Source organism: Aplysia californica, unplaced genomic scaffold, assembly GCF_000002075.1.
Source record: "Aplysia californica isolate F4 #8 unplaced genomic scaffold, AplCal3.0 scaffold00048, whole genome shotgun sequence".
Taxonomy (NCBI): domain Eukaryota; kingdom Metazoa; phylum Mollusca; class Gastropoda; order Aplysiida; family Aplysiidae; genus Aplysia; species Aplysia californica.
In genome coordinates, this window is record NW_004797318.1 from 1,530,726 (window position 1) to 1,557,326 (window position 26,601).

The 26,601-nt window shown below is 39.9% G+C and overlaps 1 protein-coding gene across 3 annotated transcripts; it reads left to right on the forward strand.

Annotated features, from left to right (window-relative positions):
* LOC101859387 (serine-rich adhesin for platelets) lies at positions 1 to 26,601 on the forward strand. 3 transcript variants are annotated; one of them, XM_035968270.1, is made up of 18 exons: positions 1 to 186; positions 1,378 to 1,584; positions 1,998 to 2,519; positions 3,643 to 3,846; positions 4,843 to 4,986; positions 7,320 to 7,427; positions 8,925 to 9,021; positions 10,033 to 10,107; positions 10,620 to 10,836; positions 11,890 to 12,029; positions 12,893 to 13,563; positions 16,030 to 16,221; positions 17,707 to 17,798; positions 18,965 to 19,107; positions 19,825 to 19,913; positions 20,962 to 21,048; positions 21,610 to 21,865; positions 24,039 to 26,601. In XM_035968270.1, the coding sequence occupies exons 3-18, from the start codon at positions 2,367 to 2,369 to the stop codon at positions 24,128 to 24,130; spliced, it is 2,760 nt and encodes a 919-aa protein (XP_035824163.1). In that variant the 5' UTR covers positions 1 to 186; positions 1,378 to 1,584; positions 1,998 to 2,366; the 3' UTR covers positions 24,131 to 26,601. The 3 variants fall into 3 exon arrangements, with proteins under 3 accessions (XP_035824163.1, XP_035824161.1, XP_035824162.1); XM_035968268.1 differs by lacking the exon at positions 1 to 186 and having other exon boundaries at positions 778 to 1,584; XM_035968269.1 differs by lacking the exon at positions 1 to 186 and having other exon boundaries at positions 778 to 2,519.

A 26,601-nucleotide genomic window follows, 5' to 3' on the forward strand; every position in this document is an offset into this window, starting at 1 on the left:
GGTGGCCGCAATAGGCCGCAATGGTAATGGGAGTGCTTGACAAAACTCTAAATTCTCGTCCTGCGAAAAATCGAAAAATTGGGTTCAAGAAAACGACAGCATGTTTTGCTTACACGCTTGATCGAAGGGATTTTTCAACATAGATCTAGATCTGTTCAAGCAACAATCTTTGTTGTGTTTTATAAGGTGAGAGGGTGGACGTTGATGACTGTCACTGTCAGTGTCGTGATTTTGATGTCGTTCTGTCATTCACCATAAACTTTTCAATTGTCACTCTACTGAACTGTCATTGATTGAGTGTGTCACTCACTGAGTCACCGTGACTACTGTAGGCTGTTATGGTCTTAATTCTTAAGGACTAGATCTAGATCTAGATTGGATCTAGACATTAATGGTTTTCAATATTTTCATACATGATTGATTGATGATTGCGCCTCAGTCTCAGACATGCGACTCCTCCGGGCTACGATTTGCTGAACTTGTGGGGGTACTCTAGGAATTCTGGGTTTCGGTCTCGAGCCTTTGACCGTCTTCTCACCGCAGGTTGAGTGGTCATAGAAGAAGAAGGAGAATTGAGGAGGAGGAGTAGCAGATCATAGAATAGATGGAGGAGGAGAAATGGAGAAAAGAATCAGAATGAGGAGGAGAAGATGCAGAAGACGAAGATGAAGAAGGAGGAGGAGGAGGAGAACAAGAAGAAAGAAGAGGATGAAGGAATAGAAGGAGAAGAAGAAGAAGAATCTAGATCTAGAGAATCATCAGAATCTAGATATCTAGATCTATATCTAGTCTAGATATCTAAGATCTAGTTTCGTTGTTACCTCTAGGCTTCTGATCTGTAACAAAGAAATCTTTATAAAAGGTCATTTTTACCATCATCTATCAAAATGCTTCCATCTTAACCATCTTGTATCAGTATACTTACGACCTTAGAGCATGCATCATTTAACATTGAGTCTGTATATCTTAAGATTATTATTGTTTATATTGCTGCTCATTTATATTATTATGCATGTGATTGTAAGCCAGCGTGTGTGTGTGTGTGTATATGTGTGTGTGTACATGTGGCGAAACACCAAACAATGTGCCAGAATAAAGATGCTTCTTATCTTATCTTAGTTAATGTAAAAATTTCACCGTGATGTGTATCTATTTCTATTGGGCTCGAATCCAAGAAGTTCAAACTCATTTTGTCTGCACTCTTCACAAATGTCTAAATTGATTGTTATTGTCTTAAAATCACTGTATACTTTATTGATTATATATTCTCTGTATTTAATATTTTAAAAAATTTATAGGTGAATAGCCCATGTTTATTGAACACTGACTTTTTCATCTTATTTTCGCTTTTTTTTCAATTTGGTTGATCTTTTTCAGGAATATTAATATAATATTATGATGGCTTCATCGTGGGCCAAACCTGGGAACAGACAGAAGGATCCTTGGAGCATGGAACAACCTGCACAGAAAAAAAGAAAACTGGTTGCGGAAACTTCACAGGACAAGGATGACTGGGACGACAGTCTTGAGCTGACCCAAGCTGACCTGGAAGAGATGGATGTCATTGTGTCACAGGCTGTGCAGGTACTGGTTAGCTCTAGTATCTTTATCTCTGATTTTAGCATTCTAATCCTTTAGCGGCCGTGCAGACTAAAGCTTAAGAATTGGCTGGAGAGAAAAATGGGGGTTAGGTCTAGATCATGGTAATTATTATTGTCTGAATTATCAGCAGCAAGCTTGTCAATGTGAAAATGAATATATATAAACACTTCTGTTATTACTTTGTTGATCTGATTTAATTTATTCAATTAATAAAGATATCTCGTCTTGCATTTAACTCACTGAACCCTGAAAATATTGGTCCCATGCTCTACCAGCTGTGTCGGAACTCCAAGATCACAACAGGATTCCCAATTTGACCATGACCTCGTAAACTCTTGTACAATTGTGACTGAATTACTGAAGATGTAAGAACAAATCTTTTTCTTTATTTTTAGGCTGAAGACACAAAGAGTCCTCCACCAGCATCAAAACCTGGGCAACTGCCAGAGTCTTCCTTTGTGGTCCCAACCCTCTCACGACGAGCTTTGCCTCTCATGAACTCCAGCTCAAACTCTGACAGCTCGCTCTCTCACCATCCGGCATCTTCTTCTTCAAGGCAAGGGCTTTTACGATAGTTATCAATGGCGTCAGGCTCTAACTTTATGCGCAGTTATGCAACACAATGCCATTGATGTGTTTGTTGATAAAGACTTCAGACATGCAAAAGTGTTGGTGATGATGGAAATATCAAAAGTTGATTGTTTACCTTTGTCCTACTTTGAGGAGATCTCTGGAGAAAAAGCGGGATTGAGACAGAAGCAAGTATGATGATCTCCTTTTGTTTTGACTTATTTCATTGCTTCTTTTACAGAACCTCTCATGATAGCAGTCGCTCGTTGTCATCGCGATCGTCAACGGGGAAGAGTGACGAAAGCACAGAGAGTCTCCATTCCTTGCGGGCTAAGTTGGAGCAAGAGGTAAAAAAGATTTTAAAAGTTCCTTGAACTGTGCTTATAACTTATGGAACTTTTTCAGGAATTTTCTAATATTTTTGTGGTGTAAAGCAATTGTAGCTTTTAGTCACATGATTGAAGATCTGATTGATCTCGAAAATGTGGTATTATCGGTGACAGACGCTATTGTTCAGCAGTGAATGCACAAGTTTCCAATCTGAAAATGTCCAGTGGTTTTGTTCTAAGTATCTGGTTCCCAAGTAGAATAGAGTACTTTTTTTCTTAGTCGTCTGGCCTCTGTGGTACAGTTAGTAGGAATTTCTCCTCTCATGCCAGTCCTGATCTGGAACCAAGTGCTTTCCTGCAAGATCAATTAAATTGTTTCAACGAGCCTGTGAAAACTTTACCAGTAAAAGAATATTTATCATATCTGATCAGCTCCCGAGAAAGAGTTGTGCTTGTAAAAAGAAAAAGTAATTATATGTGAGACTTCGTGGTGAGATCAGGCGTAATAGAATCCAAGAAATCAGTACAGTATTTTTCTACCAGTTTCGACATTTTTTTCGAATTTTTGTTTTTTGGCTCAACACCTTGAATGTCCACTCAAAAACACTTTTATGTGTGGATTTTTATGGTAAACGTTGATTAGAATTAAAGGCACAAAAAATGTAAATTTGCAGTTTCCAAGGACTCCAAAGCTATGGAAGTCACCAAACTTTGGCAGCCATTTTCTCGCTAATTTTACTTCTGAAACCAGGCGACCCTGCCTCCTTCAATCACAAATTTCTCAACTTCTATTCAAGATGAATGAATATTTTTTATTCCAAAGCAAGGCAAATGAATCACCTTTAAGATACCATAACTCCATGAGCCCAAAAATTGACGAGCGCCTGATTCTACCATGTCTTGACACATATTAGTTGTGAGTCTCACTGAGAGTAGGGTTTTTGTAAAACTAGTGTCTATATAATATATAGTGTTTGTGTTAACATCTTTTTTCTTACTTTTGCCCAATAATTTATGGTAAAGATTGAATGCTTGCTGCTGACGTTTTGTATGAAAATTTGTGTGTGTAAGAAAGAATGTTTTTGTCATAGAAGAAGAAAATGTACTGAAAACAATTGTCATGACTTCTTTCCTTTTCCAGAGCAAGAGAGCTCAAGAAGAGAAGTATAGGAGTGAGGGGGAGGTGAAATATCTCCGAGAGAGTCTGCACAAACAGGAAGAGGAATTGGAGAAGTTGCGGACACAGAGGGATGAGATCCTGGACGAACAGAAGCAGGTCAAGTCAGAACGAGAGCGACGCTTGCAGCAGCAGCTGGACAGCCTCACGTCTCAGACACAGTTTAAGGTGAGCTCTCCTTGCCGTCTTGGTGTTAGTGTCAAGTCGGAATGTGCACTTTTCCTCTTTAGTTCTTTGTCTTCTTCTCTTCATGTTCTGCTTCTTTTGTGCTACTGAGGCAGGTGTCTAATCGTTTGTAGCTGTCAACGGCCAATGCAATGTACACCTGGGACTACGGGGGATCTTTTGTGTAAAATGCTCAAGAAAAAATGCTCAAAATTATTCACTGACTGTGCTGCTTTTATGAATAGACGATGGAACTGGTTTGAAGTTTATTTTTGCATTGTTCAAAGGAGATTCGATTTGTGTTTTTCTGTGTGCTGTATGTTTATTTTATGTATTTAGGTTTTTTGTAGTTCAGCGGCTGGTGTGGATTATACTCCCTTCCAGTCCAGATATGGAGCCAGGAGGCTCAGTTTTTCTGTCGTAAGATGTTGGCAGATAAATGTGAAGCACTGTACCGACTCAAGGAATGTTGGGCATGTGGCCGCCTGTAACATGTTCAGTGAGATAGAGAATGGTTCACCAGCCTGCACACAGAGGGATTTTCAGGGTTTGTGGTGTAGTGGTTAGTTGCACACCAAATATGCGAGTTTGATTCTCTAATGTTTAAGATATTTGTTAAGTATTAGTCGTAAAATATTTACAATACTTTACCATGGTGCCCAAACCCAGTGCAAGTGAAATGGGGCCCTTCTCTACTATTGGATATTGGCGAGTCTTTTTTTTTCTTCTTTTTTGAAAAAATGCTGGACCAGATCCTCTAGCAACAGACTGGCATGAAAGAAAGCTGGACAGAGGAATGCAACTAGTCATTTGTATGTAAAATCATACTAGCTATCCCTCTTCCTGAGAGGCTGTTGCATACCAGTAGCACCTCACTAGCAGGGTTATTGTGGCCCCTGTTTGTGTGCTAGCATACTGCATAGATCCCCCCAGCCTGTTCAGGGATATATTTTCTTATGACTTTTTTGTACCTGTAACTGTTGTAACCTTTTTTTGCAGGAGAGAGAGCTGCAGGAACAAAATCAGAGCCTACAAGAAAAGCTGAGAAAGCTTCAGCAGCAGCAGCAGTCGTTACTCAGGTCTGCTGCTGATCGGTCCGGGTCAGAGATCAGTTCCTCTCCGAGACAGGCGAGCCCTAGAAAAGTAAGTATTGGGTTGTGGGTGAGCCGTGTTTGGGTGACCAGTTAAAGTAAAATGTTTGTTGCAGTTTGGTTGTTGATATATTATTCTGAAAGAAAGGGGTTACGTTTGATTTTTTTAGTCCTTCTCTTTCTGTTTTTATTCTAGTTTTCAGGATTTTTTTTGTTTTTAAAGAGCAGGCTGCACAATATTATTATCAATTTCTGAATTGTTTTAGAGCCAGTTAAGTTATCCAGATCTTGGTCCTGCAGAGATGCCAACCAGTACGATTTTACGTATTTTAGTACGATTTTTTGCCGAAAATACGCGAATACGACTTTTCATGAAAAAATACGCATCCTGGAATGCGAAAAATACGAGATTCAGCTTGGGTGAGTAAACATATCTCAAGTCCCATCTTTTGTCAAAATAGTATCAGTATCGCAGAACTGGAATATTTGAAAACCAAGTCCGATGTGGTTAGTAAGTTTATTTTTGCCGGTCGCGATCGTGATATTATATTCGTTCAGCTTCTCCCGGTCTGGAGAGTACGTTTCACTTTCAAGCGAATAGGCAGCTATGGCGGCAGGCGGAAGCGTATGTGACACCGAGGCTGGATCGGGAAAATCAAGATCTACTTTCGCTTTCGTTACCACCGAGTTGTTTGCCAGCAGTTGTCTGATAACGCAACTTTTGTGACATGCAGGTTGTGCAGTATAAACGCAAGGTCGCCGTGCAAATAAAATTTAATCAATGCTCGGACTCGCCTCTGGGCTGTCACTTGTGGAAAAAAATGAAATAAAATACAAGCGTCGTCCGATTTTTAGATTGTCTGGCTCGCCATCGTGACCGGTCACTGAACCTGCGCGCATTCGTGTCATAAATAAATGCGGCTTCGTGTGAGCAAAGACCGTCTTTGGTGGGAGTAACGGCCTTGCGAAGTATAGGACTACGGAATAGGGGAGGAGATTATTGATTTTTTGGGGGTTTAAGATATTATGGGGGAGGGTGTGAAGGCAACACCAGAGGACAAAAACTTGGAAGCACATTTCAAAATTTTGATTAGAGCTTTCTGCAAAGCGCGCGTTGGTGCAGGCCGTGTGCGGAATCGGGACCCTTCAAACTTTGCAAGTCTGTGTTATTGAAATAATGTGTTCGCGTTTCATTGGATGGGTGATAGTAAATTGGGTTCCCTAGTAAATTATACCTAGCCTACAGTGTGTGTTGTGGTTTTCTGTTCAAGACTGGTAGATTTTCAGTGTCACTACATCTTGCCCTACCACAGTTATTACAACTCTCACAGTGCATGGGTCTACTTGAGTCTTTCAAGTTATCGCTTTTCTCTGAGTTTGAGCAATAATTTGAGTCTGTCAGTTCATAATATGAATCATGACACCCAGGCTGGTTCTTGATTGTCGAAATTTTTGTTCTAGGCCCTTCCGAACTCTCAAAGCAGGATTTATTTTTTACATACTGTAATAATGAGAGAAAAATATTACCGGTATAATAGACTGAAATATTTAAGTCAAACAAGACCCCAGTACGACACTGAACACTGACATTTTGTTGACTGGATACATGTATATTGTGCGTGTGTGGGCTCCCTTTTTCAAGCTGGTGAGCTAGTAATTTTTTTTCAGGAAATATTTTACTATTACTAGTTGGTCGGTCGGTCGTGGGGAATACACATTTTCCCCTGAAAATACACTTTTTCATATTTCCCAATACTCATTTCGGTTTTCTGTGGTTGGCATCTCTGGTCCTGTGATTCCAAGACTGGAACCCGTCTGCTATGTGGAGAACTGTAGTCCTGGTTTCTTAGATTTTGAATGTGGATCACCGCCCTGAATACGACCTCAGCTTGATCCTCTTCATTTGAAGAGGCTGGATGGATGAAGTATTGATGGATTGGAGATGAGACAAAGTTTTGCTAATTCTCACAGTAATTTGCTGTTAAGGTAGCTGATGTTGAGAAGCTCATTTATTGTCATGTTTCCATCACAGAGTGTTTATGTGACTTCACAATAACTTTTATAGCTGACCAGTTCATTCAACTTGACAAGAGACGTATATACCTTTGAAGCCTGTTTGATGCTCCAATGCTGTCAATCATGTTTTACATCCCTGTCAAATGCCAAATATCCTTTTGTAGCTGGGTTAACTGAGGTAAAATATTTTCATTAAGCATACAAATTGGGGATCTTACCCATGAAATTGTGATTGGGAGTCTCCCATCATAAATGCAAAACAAAGACTTGGATGATTGTATCAATGAGTGACTCTGTTTTTGAGTGCCCCTAACTGTAACTCATTCCAAAGATAACTTATCATGTGCTGCTGATATGATTTCTCTACAGGTTCCTGTAAAACCAAGTCCTCCGAGCAAAGCGAAACAGTTAAAGCTTCTTAAAGGAGGCAGTTCGGAGTCTCAGGGCTTCCCTACCACTTTTTCTTTTATGCAACAGGTTTGTTCCAGATAATTTTGTATCTTATTACATATTGTCTTGGTGCTATTGAGAATCCTTTAATAGTGCAGAATGTGGGAAAAATCCCAGAACGAAAGTGAAATGTAAATAATAAACACAGCTTAGGCTGGCCCTTACACACAGAGTCAAAGAATCTTCTAATGGCCAAAGTTGTGCCAATGAAGATATATGAAGCATTTTACAAGAACAGGGAGAGGACAGAGTATTGGGGTGAGGGACCTGTGGACATTAAAAAAAAATAGTTTTAACTACGTTATGACGTCATGGTTATAACACAGGTGGCCAAGTAGGCATGGTTTTTCAGGCTTTTTACATGCTCCGACGACCACAGAAGTGCCTCGGGACCGGTTGCGAACGACGATAACGATAACCTGTAAGCACACAAGTTAGTCTGCTTTGACTATGAAAGTTAATTTTTACGAAGATTATTGGCCACATTCCTTTCACTGTTTTGAAAATATGATAGCATAGACGTAGGGTAACAAACACACTAACAATGTCATCACTTAGAAGTGGCCCCCATGTGATTTTTCGGCCTACTTTTATTAAATGCTAGGGATGAAGATGACGAATTATTTCCAAATTTTTGGTCACTCTATGCGAGGAGTTGGGAATGAGGGTTGTGTCCTGCCCCCCAGGACAGCCTGGCGGGGATCTAGAGTAAGCACCAAACAAACTTAACACTAAAACTAACACGCATGTCATTTCCTACATTGGAACATCATCATCGCCAACATAAATAATCATCCTCATGCTCACCATCACAATTACCATTACCGTCACCATCGCCAACAACATCATCAGCATTATCATCATCATCATCATCATCATCATTACCGATTCAACAATTCCCCTTTCATATAACAATCTGCACCATTACTTTCTTTTTATGTAACCAACAAAAATGGGCACCAAAATCAGGACACGGGGGGAAAAAAAAAGGTGGCCAAGTAATTTTTTGCTGTTCGAGAAAACTTTTTTAAAAACCCAGTGTTTACGTAAGTGAACTTTATGACTTGAACAAAAGTGATAATGTCTCAATAAAAAATTAGATTTTTAGTACATGAAACAAAACCCTGCTGCATTGAGGAAAGGAAACAAATAGCAGACATTTTTCCCATAGCAATAACTAGAAGACTCAAAAAAGAATGACTGGCAGTTGTGTTATAACCCTGAAAATGTGCATTTTGCTGACAAGATGTAGAACCACTCTTGATGTAACGCAACAAATGATTAGATTTTTAAAACACGATAATGAAATACCAAATGTTACTGTGCAAGTGCTCAAACAGCTTACCCATTTTCTTTTGTCTCTTTTTTTTTTTAAGCAATTTTTAGTTCTTCTGCAGTCTCTTTGAAATTTAAAAGATTTTCGACTTTATCGATCCCTACCCTATAATATAATATAACATAATACTCAGGGGTTATCAGGACGTATTGTGACATTTTTTTTCTTATGTTTTTTGCTTGCTTTAGACAAAACCAACTCCTCAAGCAACATCTCCCGCGTCTAAGGCAGCCACAACATCTATCTCTTGTCAAACTGATGGAAGTTCAACAAGTCAGCTCCCAGGTATTGTGAAAATGTTAACAGGTGGTCAGATGGAATCATTGGGAGGCCTCTTTTCTTCTCTTTCCGACTATTTTTTTTCCTGTCTGTCTTAACCTTTTCCCTACATTAGATGACTGTTATTGTGTCGTGTTTATGTTTACTCTAAAAAGAAATCCCCAAAAACCACATCCAAACTTTAGATGTTCTTATTGTCTGCTGAGTAACTTCCTGATCTTTCGTTGTATTATTAATGTGATGTTTTCTTAAATCTTTTTGAAGATACTGGTAGTGAACATTTTGGATAGGTCTGTCTGTACATGGCACTGGGTCAGAATGCAAAAGTTAAAACCTCCGATCTGTTTGATACATATAGAAATCACCGTATTTTTTTTGTTTTGGGAGGAAGACAGTTGGGGAAGTTCTGCAGTAAACTTGCAGCTCTGTTTCAGTCTTAAATAGGCGTGCTGAAATTTTGGTAACATTTTCCTTAGCATACTCCTCATCCCTGTAACTCCAGCTTATTTTGGTTTGTTTCGGGTGGGTGGTGGACACTTGTGTTGTCTGCTGTTCCTATTTCTTTTCCATTTCGGTTTTGCCCTCATCCCTTTCTTGGAAAATGTTGGCACTATTGTTTTTATTCACAAACACCTTCAATTCAGCAAGAAACCTTTTATGGGTGGAGTGATTTTTCAAGTTTATAACTTCTCATTATAAATCTTCTTTTTGTGTCTTAACACGACATGAAAAATAAAACACATTTTTATAGTGGCAGCTCCCCATCTTGACTTTGTGCACTCTGGGCGCTGTATCCAAAAATTAAAACTACAAGTCTGTCACTCAGTAAAATAAGTACAGGTCTGTGCACAAACACTGCATCAGACATGTACACACTGCACGAATATGTGTGCACACATACAAACACATACATTCCAACCACAGTGTACATTGGTTCTGGCCTCTGCATTATTGTCTTGAGTAGTTTTTGAATGCACTCAATCACATTTAGCCATGCTCTACATAAATGTTTTGCAGGCTCTACAGTTGTTGCCGGAGAAGTGCAGCCTGCAGTACAGAGAAGGCTCAGACTCAACATTCCTGCAAACTGTAGTAAGTGCTCTCAGTCTGTTCCTCCCGTCATTCTTTTTCCTTTCGGCAAAAGGTCATCTATAGCCAAGTGGCCGTTTTAAAGTCCTCCAAACAGAGATGTATCCCTTGACCTGAAAAGGTTGTACACCCCTTCTGGCATAATTATAAAAACAACCCATTACCACTGGTAAATTTCTGTTGCCTTCATCTTCCAGTCTGCTATGATCAAATTGTTTAGATGATTTTGCAGTCAATCAAAATTGTCCATTTTACTGACAAAAGAGATGTGCTTTCTGTCTGAGTACAAGTGTGAGTGTACATGGGTATGAGAGAGAGGGAGAAAGGAAAGAATATTACCTGTGCATAGATTTCTGGTTTGTATTGTTTCTGTAAGTGAGCTTATCTTTGACTGTTGCTGTCAGCAGCTGAAAGATAGAAAAGGTCTTCTCATTTTATTTGTATCTTCTTTGTACATCATCTTTACACAAACGTTTTTTGATTCTCATACTGTCATATCTGTATTCTGTCTACAGACAGACACGAAGTGGTCTCGGGCAGTCAGGTGGTCACTCAGCTCCTGCAGTCCAGTGGCAGTTGTGTGGAGTCAGTGGACTCGGACTCAGAGTTTGACCAGTGGGACCCAGGCCTGACAGGACTTCTGCATGCCATGTCCACCTCTCTCACGCTGGCCGGCCTCACATACAGCCGAGGGAGAGAGGCCAACTTTCTGTCTCCGATAAAGCCTAAGAAGTAAGATTGGAGTGTTGTTGTTGGCATTTATCTAAACACAAATCAGGATTGTCCAAGACAGCCACCCATTGTTGAAGAGAAAAGTGGTTGCCATAGACAAATGGAAACCTTGGACAGCATCATTAAAATATTTTTTAAATGCAAGGGATGAAATGGGAAGTGGTTGTTTTTACTGGTGATTGTCTTGGACAGGTGGCTATTAGAGCAGGAACTCGACTGTAGCAGGAACTTGACTGTAGCATACACTCAGTTGATTTTTTTTTTCAGGGCAGAGGGTAGTTGAAAAGTAAAGCACAATGTCACGATCATGGTCTTTTAGTGCTAGATAAAAGCAAGACACACAGACAAACATTACAAAAGATGTAACAAAGTAATAATTTCAAATAGCTCGCGCCGACCACCTGCTAGCTCAGAAGGTAAATCTATCATGCTGGACCACAGGACGGACAACCCTGGTTTGAATTCTCCTCATTCAGGTGTTTGAGGAATTCTCTTGGCTCTTTGGCCACTTGAGTCTGTCCTGTCAGAGGTAGACATGAAATCAGAGGTATGGCCTTTTAACTGACAGTACTGGTTTAAAAAGAATTTTAAACCTATATCATATGGTACCTTGTCTGAAGTAGAAAATTGATAGCTATGCCATCTTAGCAGATTTGTGATGATGTGATTGGGGGGGGGGGGGGGGGGGAATGTCTGAAATGAAGCGAGATATTCTTGATCCTTAATGCCAGTTCATGGAATAAGGGGCGATCCAGCAACAATTTCTGTTCTAGAAATACTGCTTTTCAAGAACTGCTGTTTTCCAGCTTTCCTAGGGTGATGGGTTTTTTTTATTGTGTCTTTGTGTCTTGTCTTGTCTCAAGATGTAGACTTTTGCTGTGTATACTGTGTTGAATTTCTTTTTGCTCTCTAAAGGTCTAGTGGCACCAGTAATATTTTTTCTTCTATTTTACTTCTTAGCTTAGTAGCTTTACTCCTATGCTAAGTAGTGCCTGCCTACTTATTCAAATATTTTAAAAAATTAACACCACTGTGTCTTTGATGTTTCCCCAGGCATGATCTGTTAAACAAGTCTTCTGGCTCGTCCAGAGATGGGAATGTCCAGGTGGTCAGCAGAGAACACTTCCGGCTGGCCATCGGGGGCCTGACTATGCTGCTGGAGGAATCCAGCGGCCACAGGGAGAAGCTACTAGGTAAAGAAGAGATGTTTGTCGCTGCTGCTTTCTGCTTTGTCTTTTTATTTTTATCCTCCTCCATTGCTTTTTAAAGAATTATATCTGCTGCTTAGTGTGTGACTCCACAAATTATATAGATTGCTTAGTGTGACTCCACTAGATGCTGTTGTGAAAAGTGATTTATGATGCGAGTCTTAAACTGAGTTGTCAATATTTGCACTGTTAGCTCCCTTGTTTTCATGGTATCGCACGTTTCTTTAGAATTCTGTTTTTCTCTATTACCTCCCTTATTTTTATTTTGTGATTAGTCTATAAATATGATGTTTTCAATGTTGTCTCCTTCACAATACAGTCGATACTGTTAATAATTATTCAAGATCAGTCGCTAAAAAAAAATGACCATTATTAGCAGGTGGCCTCTTTGGACTGGGTCTCAGTTATGGTCTATTAGTAGACTTGAAAAAAAATGATCTTTTTTTAAATCTTTCCTTTTCATTTTTATCAAATTTGTTTATCTATCTTAAAACCTTGTTGACCTTGATCGAACGTAAGCATTTAATCTGAGGACGGCTTGGTGGAACTTTTGTAGCAAGTGACCCCTTTGAGCAGGTTTTGAGGTTGACCTGTTGTGAAAACGACTGGCCATGTTGGGAAAGGACTGCTATGGACTGGTTAAAAATGTAGAAATAAATGCAAGGTGTCATGGAACAGTGGCCTTTAGCACAGGTGACGGCTTTGGAGAGGTGACTGCTGATGCAAGTTCAACTACATTTGTTTTCTGCTTCTTTTCCTCTGTTAGTCTCACATTTCTTTAAGTTTAATATGAAGAGAAAAGAGTCCATACTTACCATTTATGCGCATTCTCCTTGCACTCTTCACAGATCTGATTGCAAGAGATGCTCAACTGGGAGACCCGAAACCCAGTAGCAGCTACAGAGAGAAAGATATGATCTCGGAACAGAAACGTGATGTAAATGGCAACAAGTCGTTGGAACGAGGAGGGACGGGTCAGGACAGAGACACAGTTTCCAGTAGACCCACAGATAAAAAAACTCCGTCTTTCTCACATTCCTCGTCCGTCAAAGACTCTAAACAGAGTGGTCACATGGCTGCGGTGCTTCTGATTCCTCTTCTCACGGATTACATACAGCATTACCTTGACCTCTCGCTGTCGGCGGCACACTCTCGCACTGCTTCGTCAGCTCCTGCAGCTGCAACACAGTCCTTAGCGGCCTCCAAGTCGTTCTCGGTCAGTCTGGACTCTACACGCACAGCAGCGAGCTTCGGCAGTGTGGGTGGAAGCCACGACTCCAGTCTCGATTCTCTCAGCAGTTGTGTTCTTCAGTTGCTGCACGAGGGGAAGATGTACGCCAGCAGTGTGGAGTCTTACGCGTTGAGTGCCTTAAAAACCTTGCTGCTTCTGATTCGTTTGTGCCCTTCTCTTGGATACATGTTGGTGACTTCTGTTGGGGATCAGCTGAGGAAAAGATCTAGCACCAGTACCGTGACCACTGCCAGCAGCTCCTCTGCACATGGAGCTTCTCTCTCCAAGGTTTGTGTAGTGTTCTCTCTCTCTCTAAGGTTTGTGTAGTGTTCTCTCTCTCTCTAAGGTTTGTGTAGTGTTCTCTCTCTCTCTAAGGTTTGTGTAGTGTTCTCTATCTCTCTAAGGTTTGTGTAGTGTTCTCTCTCTCTCTAAGGTTTGTGTAGTGTTCTCCCCCTCCAAGGTTTGTGTAGTGTTCTCTCTCTCTCTCTAAGGTTTGTGTATAGTGTTCTCTCTCTCTCTAAGGTTTGTGTAGTGTTCTCTCTCTCTCTAAGGATTGTGTAGTGTTCTCTCTCTCCAAGGTTTGTGTAGTGTTCTCTCTCTCTCCAAGGTTTGTGTAGTGTTCTCTCTCTCCAAGGTTTGTGTAGTGTTCTGTCTTTCTAAGTGTTCTCTCTCTCTCTCCAAGGTTTGTGTAGTGTTCTCTCTCTCTCTCTAAGGTTTGTGTAGTGTTCTCTCTCTCTCTCCAAGGTTTGTGTAGTGTTCTCTCTCTCTAAGGTTTGTTAGTGTTCTCTCTCTCTCTCTCCAAGGTTTGTGTTGTGTTCTCTCTCTCTCTTTAAGGTTTGTGTATTGTTCTCTCTCTCTCTCTCTCTCTCTAAGGTTTGTGTAGTGTTCTCTCTCTCTCTTTAAGGTTTGTGTAGTATTCTCTCTCTCTCTCTCTCTCTCTCTCTCTCTCTCTCTCTCTCTCTCTCTCTCTCTCTCTCTCTCTCTCTCTAAGGTTTGTGTAGTGTACTCTCTCTAAGGTTTGTGTAGTGTTCTCTCTCTCTCTGAGGTTTGTGTAGTGTTCTCTCTCTCTCTCTCTAAGGTTTGTGTTGTATCATTTGTCCAAAGTTTGTCATGTATTTTCTTTCTTTCAGTTTGTGGGGTATCTTTCGTCTTCAGTTTGGCATGTATTCTACCTCTAAGGTTTGTGAAGTGTTCTCTCACTTTGGTTTGTAATGTATTCTCTCTCTTAGGTTTGTGATGTATTCGCTGTCAAAATTGTATACATATGTGTTATACTCTCTAAGGTTTGTGGTTTGTTCTCTGTGGTTTGTGATGTAGCCCTATCTTCTCAATAAAGGTTTGAGAAGTTTTTTGTTCTGCAACATGATTAGACTTCGAAAAAAAAAGGGGTTGGGGGTGGCAGGGTAAGTGATTGGTGTGTTTTGTTTGTGTGGTCAGCTCCCTGAACTCAATGAGCTGTTACTATTTTGTTACTTTAGTGAAGTTTGTTGCTGCCAAAGTGTAGCAGTGTTGTGTTGCTATAAAAACTGCAATTTCAACACGACAACCACATATTGAGGAGATACTGCAGTTCCCCCTGGAACAACTGATATCTGAAAAGCTAGTTTTAGTTTTTTTAAAATATGCAGTTATGAATTATATTGTGTCACGAAATAGTTGAATCGGGCGCTCATCAATTTTTGGGCATGTGGAGTTGTTGGTATCATCTTAGAACTTGTTCATTTGTGTTGTTTTTGATGAAAAAAATACCCATCTATCTTGAATAGAAGTCGAGATTATATTCACAATTGAAGGAGGTGGAGTTGCCTTGCTTCAGAGGTAAAATTGGTATGAAAATGTTTGCCAAATGTTTTTAAATGTACATATCGCGACCTGAGTGCTTTCTTGTGGTATCTCCATTTTTTTTAACATTGAAAATGTGACTTCTTCTTAAGCTCATTCTTTGATTTGAATTATTTTCACTGTTTAAAAAAATGGAGATACGACGAGAAAACACTGAGGTCGTGATATTGTGTTGAGCCAAAAACCAAAAATTAGAGAGAAAAAACTGCCTAATCAGCCATCAGGCGAAACATTTCCTTTTCTTCGATTTCCTTATATTGACAAGCGCCTGATTTCACTATGATTACCTCACATAATGTTCTCATTTCGCCAGCTGCCATGCAGAAATATTGTGTCATCTTCTTGTCTAATGTTTATTGGACATTTTCTGAATGCATGTATGTATACTGCAATTGTTTTTTTCACTGTATTTGTGTTTTACTACCTTTGTAAACATATTATATCCTTGATCTTATCATCAACATTCTTTAATTTAATAGCTTTTGTTGTTTATCTTAGTTTGGAAAATATGGTAAAAAAAGTGATTGTTTTCTTCTCCAGACTCACAATAATTTCTTTTACCTTTGACCTGGAAATTTGTTTTCTCTTTAAGAACGTTTTATGACTTGGTGGAAAGCCATCATATTGAAACAAGCCAGTTGGGTCAGTCTGAGGTCGGCCAAAGTCAGACTTAGGCCTTGGTCACAACACATACCTTGATATTTTTTCACTTCCAGCTTTGAGCATCTATTCAAATCTTCCATTCTTCTGTTTGGGAATTTTGACTTGTTGTCTTAATAATGTCTTAAAGAAATTATATATGTTAAAGAATTTCAAATAATATTGTACGCCAGTCCCTAGCTTCAGTTAATTGTGTGTTTGTACTTTGAAATATTACTGATTGTCTTTTTTTTTTCCTTTGTTGTTTTATAGAAAAGCACGTCAGGTGCTGAGGCGGACGATGAACGCAGCACTAGTTCCTCGGAAGTTCGTGTGATCCTGGGTGCGTACAACGTATCTCAAGCCAGCTTTAGGTCACAGGTGTCAGCACATAGCTGTGACAGTCGGAGTGACAGTGCCCTGTTGATGAACCTGCTGCTGAACATTGCAGGCCAAGACCTTCAGGTACAAACAAACTGACTACTGGAATGGGTGCTCTTTCTTTCCTGTGAAACATCTGTTGTCCTTATCTCTCCTTCTTCTTTATTTGTATGTAACTCTAATAACACCTCTGATTTGCAGCACTTATAAGACCTATTAATCCTATCAAGTTTTGCAAGTGCCATAACACTCTTAATGAAAGCTAAACTAAACTGATGACTATAAGGGCTTTTTTAAAAGTCGGGCTTACAGTTATAGTGTTCTTTCTCAGAGGTCCTAATGTGATGCTCAGATGAGTAAGAGATATCTCTCTCTTTCACTGGCATCTGTGTTTAGCAGTTAGTCGGCTCACCATCGCATGCTCAAGCTTTGGGATTGATTTCCATCTGGGGAGAATTACAGTGTAATTCGGATAGCTCGAATTCGTCGGGAGCAGCCTCGGTTGTTCGAGGGATCTGTATTATGGGGAATATTTTACAAAGATTAGAAAGAAGAAAAAAATGGGAGCGGACACAATTCGACAGATGCTTGATTATAAGTCTTCTCTGTTCAACCTATCTGTGTTGTACTGTAATACGGAGCATCTTTGCCTTTCTTCAGGGATGTTTGTTTCCCTCTCAGCCCAGGTTGCCAGTCTTTTTTAGTTTAGTAAGAGTTTTACGGCCCTTGCAACACAATATGGTCATATAATAAGTGCCGAAGAATAAACAAGAGAGTAACATACACAAAAAAGAAAAAGCTGAGATAAAGACAATAGATGTTTAATAGGAAAGAAGGAGCAAACCACACCAGATCACCCGCCAACCACCCTCTTGGCCAGTCTGTGTTTGTGATGACATGTTTTATCCTTATATCCAAGTTGTAGGATGCTACCCATTTTAATGTTTAAGCACACATATCATTGTTGTTACTGTCATCAGAACATCCAAAGTTTACTTTGCATCCTTGACAGATAGCTACCTTAGAATTACAAAGTTCTGTTTGCTCAGCACCCAGTTTTGAGAAATTTGACATTTAAATTTTGAATTTCACATATCAAGCTTTTCAAATGCAATTCTTTGAATATCTTGAACATGACTCTGAATAATCTTACAATTTTGATAGTTGGGATAGAACAATTGGTTTCTGACTTCATGGTCTTAGTAACTCAAAATGGCCTAAAATGTCAGATAGCTCTTTATAATTCTGAGCTAGCGTTATGTCATAGCTCTGACTGAAATCACTATTCTGGTGGACGTCACTACCTTTTCTGCTCAGTGTCAGTCTTTTTTGTGTGCGTGTGGTTGGAGGTTTTATGTCCTCCAATTCTTTCCCTTTGTTATTTCTGTCTATCTCTGTGCACTAAATGACCACTGTTATTACAAGTGTAAATGTGCTTGTCTTTACATGAAGATTCTTTTTCTCACTCTTTAGTACCAGTTCTTTGCCGTGCAGCACGTCTGAAATGTAGATCAAATTTAAACATGCATTTTTATTTATATTCGTTTGCTTCTTTCTTTTCTTCAACAGGATAATGCTTTAAGCCCTGCCATCGTTCAACAGGCGCTCAAGGTCCTCGTTCAGTTATGTCATTGCTGTGAAAGTGATTCACAGTTGGAAAAGTAAGGCTCTTTTTGGAAATATCTTACTACTGAGTCGATCGTGCAAGAGTGTCAGATTCTTTTTGAGTTGTGGACTTGTGATGTGTCCATCATGACAAAAATTTCTGGGGGTGGGTGGTGGGCGCTCTGGTGTGGTTTGCTCCTTCTTTCCTATCTAACGTCTATCGTCCTTATTTCTCCTCCTTTTGGTTTGTTTGTTACTCTCTTGTAACACCTCTAATCTTTGGGACTTGTATGACCTTATTGTATTGCAAGTGCCGTAAATCTCTTACTAAAACTAAAAACCAGATCTCTGGATGTAGACTTTAAATAATTTGTTAAAATTATGTAATCCTTATTGTTTTACAGTACAGCCTCTGTCAGTCTGTATTTGTACAAAGAAGAGTTGACCAACAATAGTAATGTGGCTATTTTCACTAATTTCTCTGTCCAGCGAGAAAAGTCTGAAGTGTTTACATTTTGACTTGTCAAATTTTGTATCATAGTTTTTGTCTTCATTATGGTGATGAGTCGCGAAAAAAAATAGATTGTGTAAATCTTGATAGATCGAGATGACTTCCTTGAACATCACGTTGACGAGATTGAACACTTATTCAAGAATCTGTATACCCTCAAATTGATAGAAGAATTGTAAGTAGGTGATATCAGTGCTGAAGCGATTGCTTGTGTGTGTGTGTGTGTGTTTGTAGTTGTGCTGTTCATCTAAGGGCATTTTGATTGAAGGGTGGGTGAGAGTATTTGGGAGAGAGATTTGATATTTCCTTGTGTATACTTCCCCAAATTAGTAAGTGTAAGGGTACTTGCATTTTTGTGTGTAAGGGGGATTGAGCTCTATATTAGTGAAACCACTTTCTAATCCAGTTCTTTGTCATTACTATTATTATTATGATTCTATTAGCTAGTGCTAAGGCTCTTTTCATCTTAGTGGACTGTTTTTCCTCTCATTAGAGAGCTGGGAAGTGAGGAGGGCATGGTGGACAATAGTTCCGGAGTCCAGTAAAATACAACAGGACTTCAGCCCTTTATTTCGTTCAGATAGTTCCTCTTTGTACAGTTTCTGACTCTTATGTTCCCCAAAGGAGAGGACTTTCAGTTTCTGTCAAACCATTTCTCTCATTGTCATGCTATAAAACAACTTTCAATTTCTGCCGTATTAATTCATCCAGGCTGGAGGTGATCTTGAATCAAGGAATTCTGAGCACCTGTCTCCGCCAAGTCCAGCACTTCCAGGTGAGCCTTTGGGCACAGCGTCTCCTGACTGGTCTGTCTGCCTCCAGGAAACTGTTCCAGCAGCTGTGTACAAAGTCAGGTACTGTATCTTTCCTCCTTCTGCTCTTTTTTATTCTCCTGTGTTCTAGATTGTTTTTGAGCTGGAATCCACAGAAAATCTCCTTGTGGATGGGTGGCAGGCGCTCTGGTGTGGTTTGCTTCTTAGATTTTTTCCTATGGAACATCTATCGTCATTATCTATCCACCTCTTTTTTATGTGTTACTCTCTAGTGACACCTCTAATTTTCAGCACTTGTTTGACCTAATTGTGTAACAAGTGCCATAAATCTGTCACAAAAATCAAAGTCTCTTAGAGAATGGGCATGAGTCAACAGGAACAGTAATGAAAATAACCTCACATGAAAGAGATAGCTCAATCAAATTACATGTATACCTGAGCGCCCCCCAACCATGTGCTGTTTTTGAAAAATGTTGGTGATATTATGTAGCTGCTGTTACACACAGCAAACGATACTGTAAAAACTTTTATTCAAATAACTACATTGTTTTCTTTTGTTTGCAATCTTATCTCTACAAAACAAATTGAATTCCAATACTTTATCCACAGAATGCATCACTGATGGTATTGCATATTTGAAAATTGTTTGAAAAGAGAGTATAAAAGTCTAAGTGAAGTATATACAGAGATCTTCTAGGCTTAAATGATACGCTGAAGGTCTAGGAAGATGTCCGATGCTCTGTGCACCAGTGGTGGATTTCCGATGGCTATTTCCTGCATGTGTCTTTGTCTCCCCAGAGAGCTGTCTCCTCTATCTAATGCACAGACTATGCCTGAGGAGGAGCAGCGATCACACAGAAGCAGAAAAGATTTCTCTGTATTGTGAGGTGAGTGTTTTTCTCTTGACACAATGTACTGACTCTGATGTAGTGATGTAAACCATTTTCAGTATCATTGCTCTTCAGCTTATTTGGGAAAATATCGCTACATCGTCTAAGCCAGCCACTTGGTCCTTAAGAAGACTGGTTCTGTGTTTGTGTGCAGAAGGGAATGCTTAAAAGCAGTTGAAGAAGGGACTTTGTTTCAGGCCTAAAACAGATGGGATACTGATATTGTGTTGATGTACCGTTAAAGTTGTATAAGGTGACCTCTAATTGTCGGGGAGAAAAGTGGTTGTCTTAGGTGGACATACTGACAGTATCATTCAACAGGAGAAATGGGAAGTGGTTGTTTTCACAGATGATTGTCTTTGACAGGTGGCCTTTAGAGCAGGTTTGACTATAGTTCTCTTCACTCAAATGAACAAACAAATCGTCAGTGTTGTCCTACACTTCACAAACTGCCCTGTACCTCCAGCCTGTTGGAGGCACATTGGGAGAAACAAAAAACCCCAATAAACTTCACATCATAAACAAAGTGGGCCCACGAAAAAAAAGTCCAGAAGAGACGAAATCATTTTTACTTGATTACGTATTGGGCACACCTCCCTGACACATAAATACCTCCTTCAGGGAGATGAAAAACTGTTCTCTGTCGGATGCGACACAGATTTTTCCTTCAGACACATCTTAACAGAATGTCCAGACTTTGGAGAGGCCCAAAAGAAGTATTTTTTTTAATGCAAAAAGTTGCAAGATCTGTTCTCTGGGGTTGTGACCAACAGAATTCATGATTTTATAAAGGCCATTGGCCTTTACAATGAATTGTAAGCACCGTTGTTTTAGTTTTAAGTAAATTGTCATTTTTAGATCGTTATTTTACCACAAATTTTTATACATTTTAATCTGATCTTTGATCTAAGCCATGTCGTGCTGTGAACTGTTGTGACTGCAACCAACTTGTGTTTCGTGTGCTCATATGACCTTTTGGAGTTGCGAGCACTGTAAAACTCTTACTAAACTAAACTAAAGTGCCCTGTATGGTTCTCTCCCTCAGCACCTGCACAGTCTGTCCACCATCATGTACCAGCACAAGGACAGCTGCTCTCTTCTACTGACAAACTCTTGCCTCTGTTCTGAAGAGGTAAGTTCCATTACTTTCAAGTTGATAGCTCCCATGGGGATGTCACTTTTTATAATGGTTACGTTGTTCTCTTTTCGTATGAATTTTTTTTTTCTCTCTAGTGGAGGTGTGATGAGGTGAAGTTCCAGCGACAGTCTTGCAAGTTCTCTGAACTTTAAAAACGAACAAAACAAAACAACCAACAAAAAAATCCCCACGAACTAAAGTCTGTACAAGAAGATGGAAGTCAGGGTTGGCTTTGGGGATGACTGCTTTTAGCTGCATTGTATGAAAATGTTGCATCAGTGTGGTGGCTCTCACCTTATCTGCTGCAACTGAATAACAAAGCCTGTTAACGTACACAAGTTGCACAGAGGTCATTTTGTGTACCATACTAAATTTCCACATAGACATCTAGTAAAACTGAGTCTCTGTTTTTTGGGCGGGAGGAGGGTTGTGTGTTAGTTTGGTTTTCTTTTTGTGTATGTGTTGTGTGTGTGTGTGTGTGAGAGAGAGAGGGGGGGTAGAGATGTACCATGTATGCTTCTTTTTCTTTCACTTTGTTCCTGTTTGTTTTGGCAGTTGGTGGTGTCTGTGATCGTGGCCATGGACAGACTCTTCTCCCACTACTGTGACACGGAGCGTTCTGCTACGCCTCCCCCCCACCCCCGGTCCCTCCTGAGGGTGCTGGCGTCGGGCGTGACTGTCATCCACACCCTGGTGCAGGCCGACCCTCTGTTTGCCCAGCACCACGCCCGTGCTCAGATGCAGTATGTGCGCACGCTGACCGGACTCACTGCAGTGTTTAGGGCGGACCCAAAGGAATGGGAGCAGCATTGTGAGTGCTTCAGGGGGAATTATTCAACCAAATGAGATTATGTGCTCCGGTTCTCAATTTTCACTGTGGTATGCAGAATTCTGAGGTGTTTCCGAACAATTCTATAGAGGCTGCAAATACAGATAGAAGTCAACAAGATTTTGATTTGTGTTGGTCATTTTATACATAAACTTCATCCAAAATGCTATCACTCTGAGACCATTGACTATTTTTATATTAGGATTTGAAATTGAAGACAAAATACAAGTTTGTTTTTTTTTTTGGTCTTGTTTTTCTTGGTACCCTACCCTATTCTATCATCTGGCGCTTTTGTGTTTAGTAATAACAATCAACTGTGCAGCATTTTGGGTTTTGGACTTAGCTGTTAGTCTTAAAGTAAACATACAGGAAATTGTTTTACATGTAAATAAATACATGAATAAATAAGTAAAACAAAATAGGTTTCTTCACTCTTATAGGGTTATTTTTAGTAAGTTACTCATCTAAGTGTTGCCAAAGCCCCAACTGGAGATGGCTGCCACAACTGGTTAGTAGTTTGTTGTGATCATTCCTCGGCTCTTTCGAGTCACGAGGTGGGCATCCTCTGTCCCACTCCCTAGTGGAGTCATCTTTACCGTGTCACCAAAGGTTCCAAAAGTTTGCACGAAGTCTCATACTAATGTGGTGACTTTGTTAGTGTTAGTATCTAACCTACTGGGCCAAGATAAGTTGGTAGGAGGGAGCAGCAAGAGATACAAATTTTGCTTGTAAAGGGGGTTGTGTTTTTTAGTGTTTGCATCTGCATGTTTTAGTCTTTTCTTAATATGTGTGCACTTACGTTGATTTTTGTCGGACATACCCTGTTTAGTATACTTTAATCTCACGGATTGTTTTCAACCGGATTGCTTATCGAAAATAACAAGTACCAAAATACAAGTTTAAAAGAATCGTTTTTGTTTTGCTCTACCAGAACAAAAACTGTAATAATATCTGATACACAGGTTAAGAAAACATTTTTTTTAAATCTTTTTTTTTGCTTCTTTACTACCTAAGGGACAATACTGGTTTAAAAATGGCAAGACTTTGTTAGCAATAACTTGCCACTTTCATTTCCCAGGCCATCTTGAAAAAAAAGTTAAGTACTGCTACTCGTATGTGATGGATGCAGTATGCGGACTGTTGTAGGGGCTGCCACTCATATGTGGCTGGCACAGTCTCAGAGTTAATTCTGTGAGGTTGCACTGACAATAGTGTGCTTACGTTGAATGTATTGATGTTTGCCGCAGTTACATAATGCGGTTTATCACCAATGCAAGTCTAGACCACCATGGTTGATTATGCTGTACAACTCGATTATCCAAAGTTAGTTTGCTTTGTATGTTATTCTGTAAGGTGTTGTATTTATTACTCTGATATTTATTTCTCTTAAACGAGTGGTTGGTGGCTGATCAAGTTTGGTCTGATCCTTCCACTTCTTATTTTATTTTTATCCAATGATGATGTAATTGTAAATGTGCGTGCGGTTGGATGTAATTGTAAATGTGCGTGCGGTTGGAGGATGCCACTGGTAGATTCAGCTTCTTTTCCTGCCCTCTATTGTTCCTGTCTGCCTGTTTTACCCTCTGCGTGCCCTAAGTGACCATTACTGTGTCAGTGTGTTTCTCTAACTTGGGATGAAAAAGAGCATAATGTCCGAGTTACTCAATGTGTCTCTGTCGGTGTAGGTTTATCCTGACAGGCAGTGTCTTCTCACGAGCTCTATTTCGTGCCAGTCTTTCCACTTAGTTGACGAACCCCTGAATTCCAATTTTGTGGCCCCTACCCCTCTAAAATTATTGTAATTTCATTGGCTAGTATTATTATTTTACTTTCACAATCTGTCCATGCGGGTGCTCTGATGTGGTTTGCTCCTTTCCTATCGTCCTGATCTCTCCCCCTTCTTTTTTTATGTTTGTTACTCTCTTGTAACACCTCTAATTTTCGGCACTTATATGACGTTATTGTGTTGCAAGTACTGTAAAACTCTTATTAAAAAGCTAAAACTAAAAAACTGTCCATCTGTTGTTTTGTTTGTGGGCATGCATTTTTCAAAAGTAATGGGTTTCTCTTTAAGTCAAACACACAAGCAATCAAATAAATACCCCTCCTGGTTTCAACAAGTTGTGTACTCAAGTGTCCCTCTCTTTGTCCTCAGTGCCAGCCTTGGAGGAACTCTGTGACTTTGAGCCAGACTCTGGGAACTTGTCCCAGGATGGTGATGGTGAGGACAGAATGGACCAGTCCTGAAATGAGGGTGGATCTTTCCTAATGGAAAGATGACAAGTCTTGGAGAGAATGGACCAGTCCCAGAGAAAGGGCAGAATGGACCACTCCCAGAGAAAGGGCAGAATGGACCAGTCCTAACATGAGTGAGGACAAAATGTATTAGTCCTTAATTGAGGACAAAATGGACCACTCCTGACAAGAATGAAGACAAAATGGACCAGTCCTGACGAGAGTGGGGGACAAAATGGACCATACCTCGAAAAGGGACGGAATGGACCCCTCTTTAGAGTGTGAACCTGTCCTTAGAATGAGGGCAAAATGGACCAGTCCTGACAAGAGTGGACAGAATGGACCAGTCCTGACAAGAGTGTGGACAGAATGGACCAATCCTGACAAGAGGGAGGACGAAATGGACCAGTCCTTAGCGTGTGGACAGAATGAACCTGTCCTTACTATAGTGGGGGACAAAATGGACCTGTCCTGACAAGAACTGACAAGAATGAGGACAAAATGGACCAGTCCTTAGAGTGAGGACAAAATGGACCTGTCCTTAGAGTGGGGACAGAATGGACCAGTCCAGACAAGATTGTGTGAACATAGTTGGCCAGTCCTAGGGAGAGAGTGTACCTTTCTTTGAGAATATGTGAAAGTATGACAGTGTGTCGGAGGGCGTTGATACCATATTTTTAAAAAGAAAAATCCCTAGTGAGCTGTGTCTGTGTGTTCATTGTGTAGCAACACTGGTGTGATGTGGTCGTCTCTTTCAACACCATCTTCATTTCAGTGTTGTTGCATTAACTCACCGGTAAGTTCAATCTTGCAACAATGGCAAGTTCTACTTCACTGAAAAATGTCACCAGTGTCGTCCGTGGTGTAGCAATCATGTGCCTTCGCCGTTGCATGCAGAAGACCCGAGTTCGATTCCAGTGTGGCCCACCTCATAAATGATCTAAATCATCTGGATGGGGGAGTAAAAAATTGCCATTACGTTTTTGTGAAGAATGTTAGTGTTCTGCAGGGGTGATAGTAATAGCATTTGTATGTGTGTGTGTGTTGTATGACAGAGTGATTCGATGCTCACGCAGCCTTCATATATTTTTGTACAGAGAAACTTGCAGTGTACCTTGCTTCCAAGAAATTTGTTATGCCTAACTTTAGATTAATCGATTGCGAGGTTTCAGTGAAAGCAGGCTCCGACAAAAATGTGAGCTTTTTTTTTCTCAATTTTTATTGATAATATTCATATAATTGGGGCACCAGTTATGAGTGTCAAATTGCAATGTCATGTTGTTAGAAAAAAATGTGAGCATTTTTTTTTCAATTTTTATTGATAATATTAATATAATGGGGGCCCCAGTTATATGTGTCAAATTGCAATGTCTTGTTATTCCATGGAAATACATGTATTCTCTTTATTGTAGGCTGTTTATACTGGTTACTAGATCTAGGTCTAACTTATCCTTCTTATGGGTTCTAGTACATTGGACAGTGTACTCAATGGGTGAAATCAGAAATTTTGCTGGAGAAAATAGGCGGGGCAAAGACATCGTATCAGGGCTGTTTTATAACACTTTTGTTACGGCATAGGTATTCAGATATTGTGGCTGCCTGGATTACACACTTGTGTTGATGTCTTTGAAAGATGGCCTCTGCTTAGTGGTGATACTGATACAGAAATACTGTACTGTAATTTATCTGTTAGGTTGCTTTCCATGAACAGCAAAGAGTGATACTCAACACGCATGCATTGATCTCTGAGTCAGTTGCTTAAACTTAGTCAGGAGTGGGTCCTGTTATAGTTTGTCACGTACAGGATTATAATTTATATATATATTATATGCACGAAGACACATGTTTGGCCTGCTTGTTGGGCAAGTTATTTTGTTGTGTACTTACGAGGTCGAGATCTCTCTTTTCAAAGATATGGTGGATACAGTTTAATTTCTTTAGTTTAATGAATTTTTAAATATATAGGTAATCCTTCTCCTTTTAGGTGATTAACTTTAGCCACGCATTTCACTAGAGAGTTTAGAAAATTGCAACAGAAATTATTTTGGTGTCGTTAGAACTAGAAAACCTTGCTCTATAACATACTAAAAATGGGCACAAATCGGAGTGAATGAAATTTGTTTAAAAAGCCTTTGAATATGCAATTATTGATAGAGTATCGAACTATCTAATATCGATACGAAATTATTTTAGTATCACGAGCTATATCTCAGCCACACCTTAACCCTACACTACGACAGGGGACTCTGTCCCGTGAAACCAACAGTTCAAATCCTATTTCCTAATTGAATGGCTCTGAGCCTGATATGTTTATGGGGAGTCAAAAGTAAAATAGAGTAATAGAGTATGGTATTTTGGGTAATCGATACCTCTTATCACGACTTCTAATTGCAGTGGAATCCGCCTGCTGTGTTGTTCCCCACCCCACCACACCCTGTGGTGCGTTCCGTTTGCCTGCGCACGCATGTCACACATTCGCTCCA

Excerpts from the sequence above, each read along its gene's own strand:
- LOC101859387 (XM_035968270.1), top strand. The coding sequence starts at position 2,367 with ATGATGATCTCCTTTTGTTTTGACTTATTTCATTGCTTCTTTTACAGA. Across the intron at positions 2,520-3,642 it reads GGGCTAAGTTGGAGCAAGAG|AGCAAGAGAGCTCAAGAAGA; the intron begins GTAAAAAAGATT and ends TTCCTTTTCCAG. Across the intron at positions 4,987-7,319 it reads GACAGGCGAGCCCTAGAAAA|GTTCCTGTAAAACCAAGTCC; the intron begins GTAAGTATTGGG and ends ATTTCTCTACAG.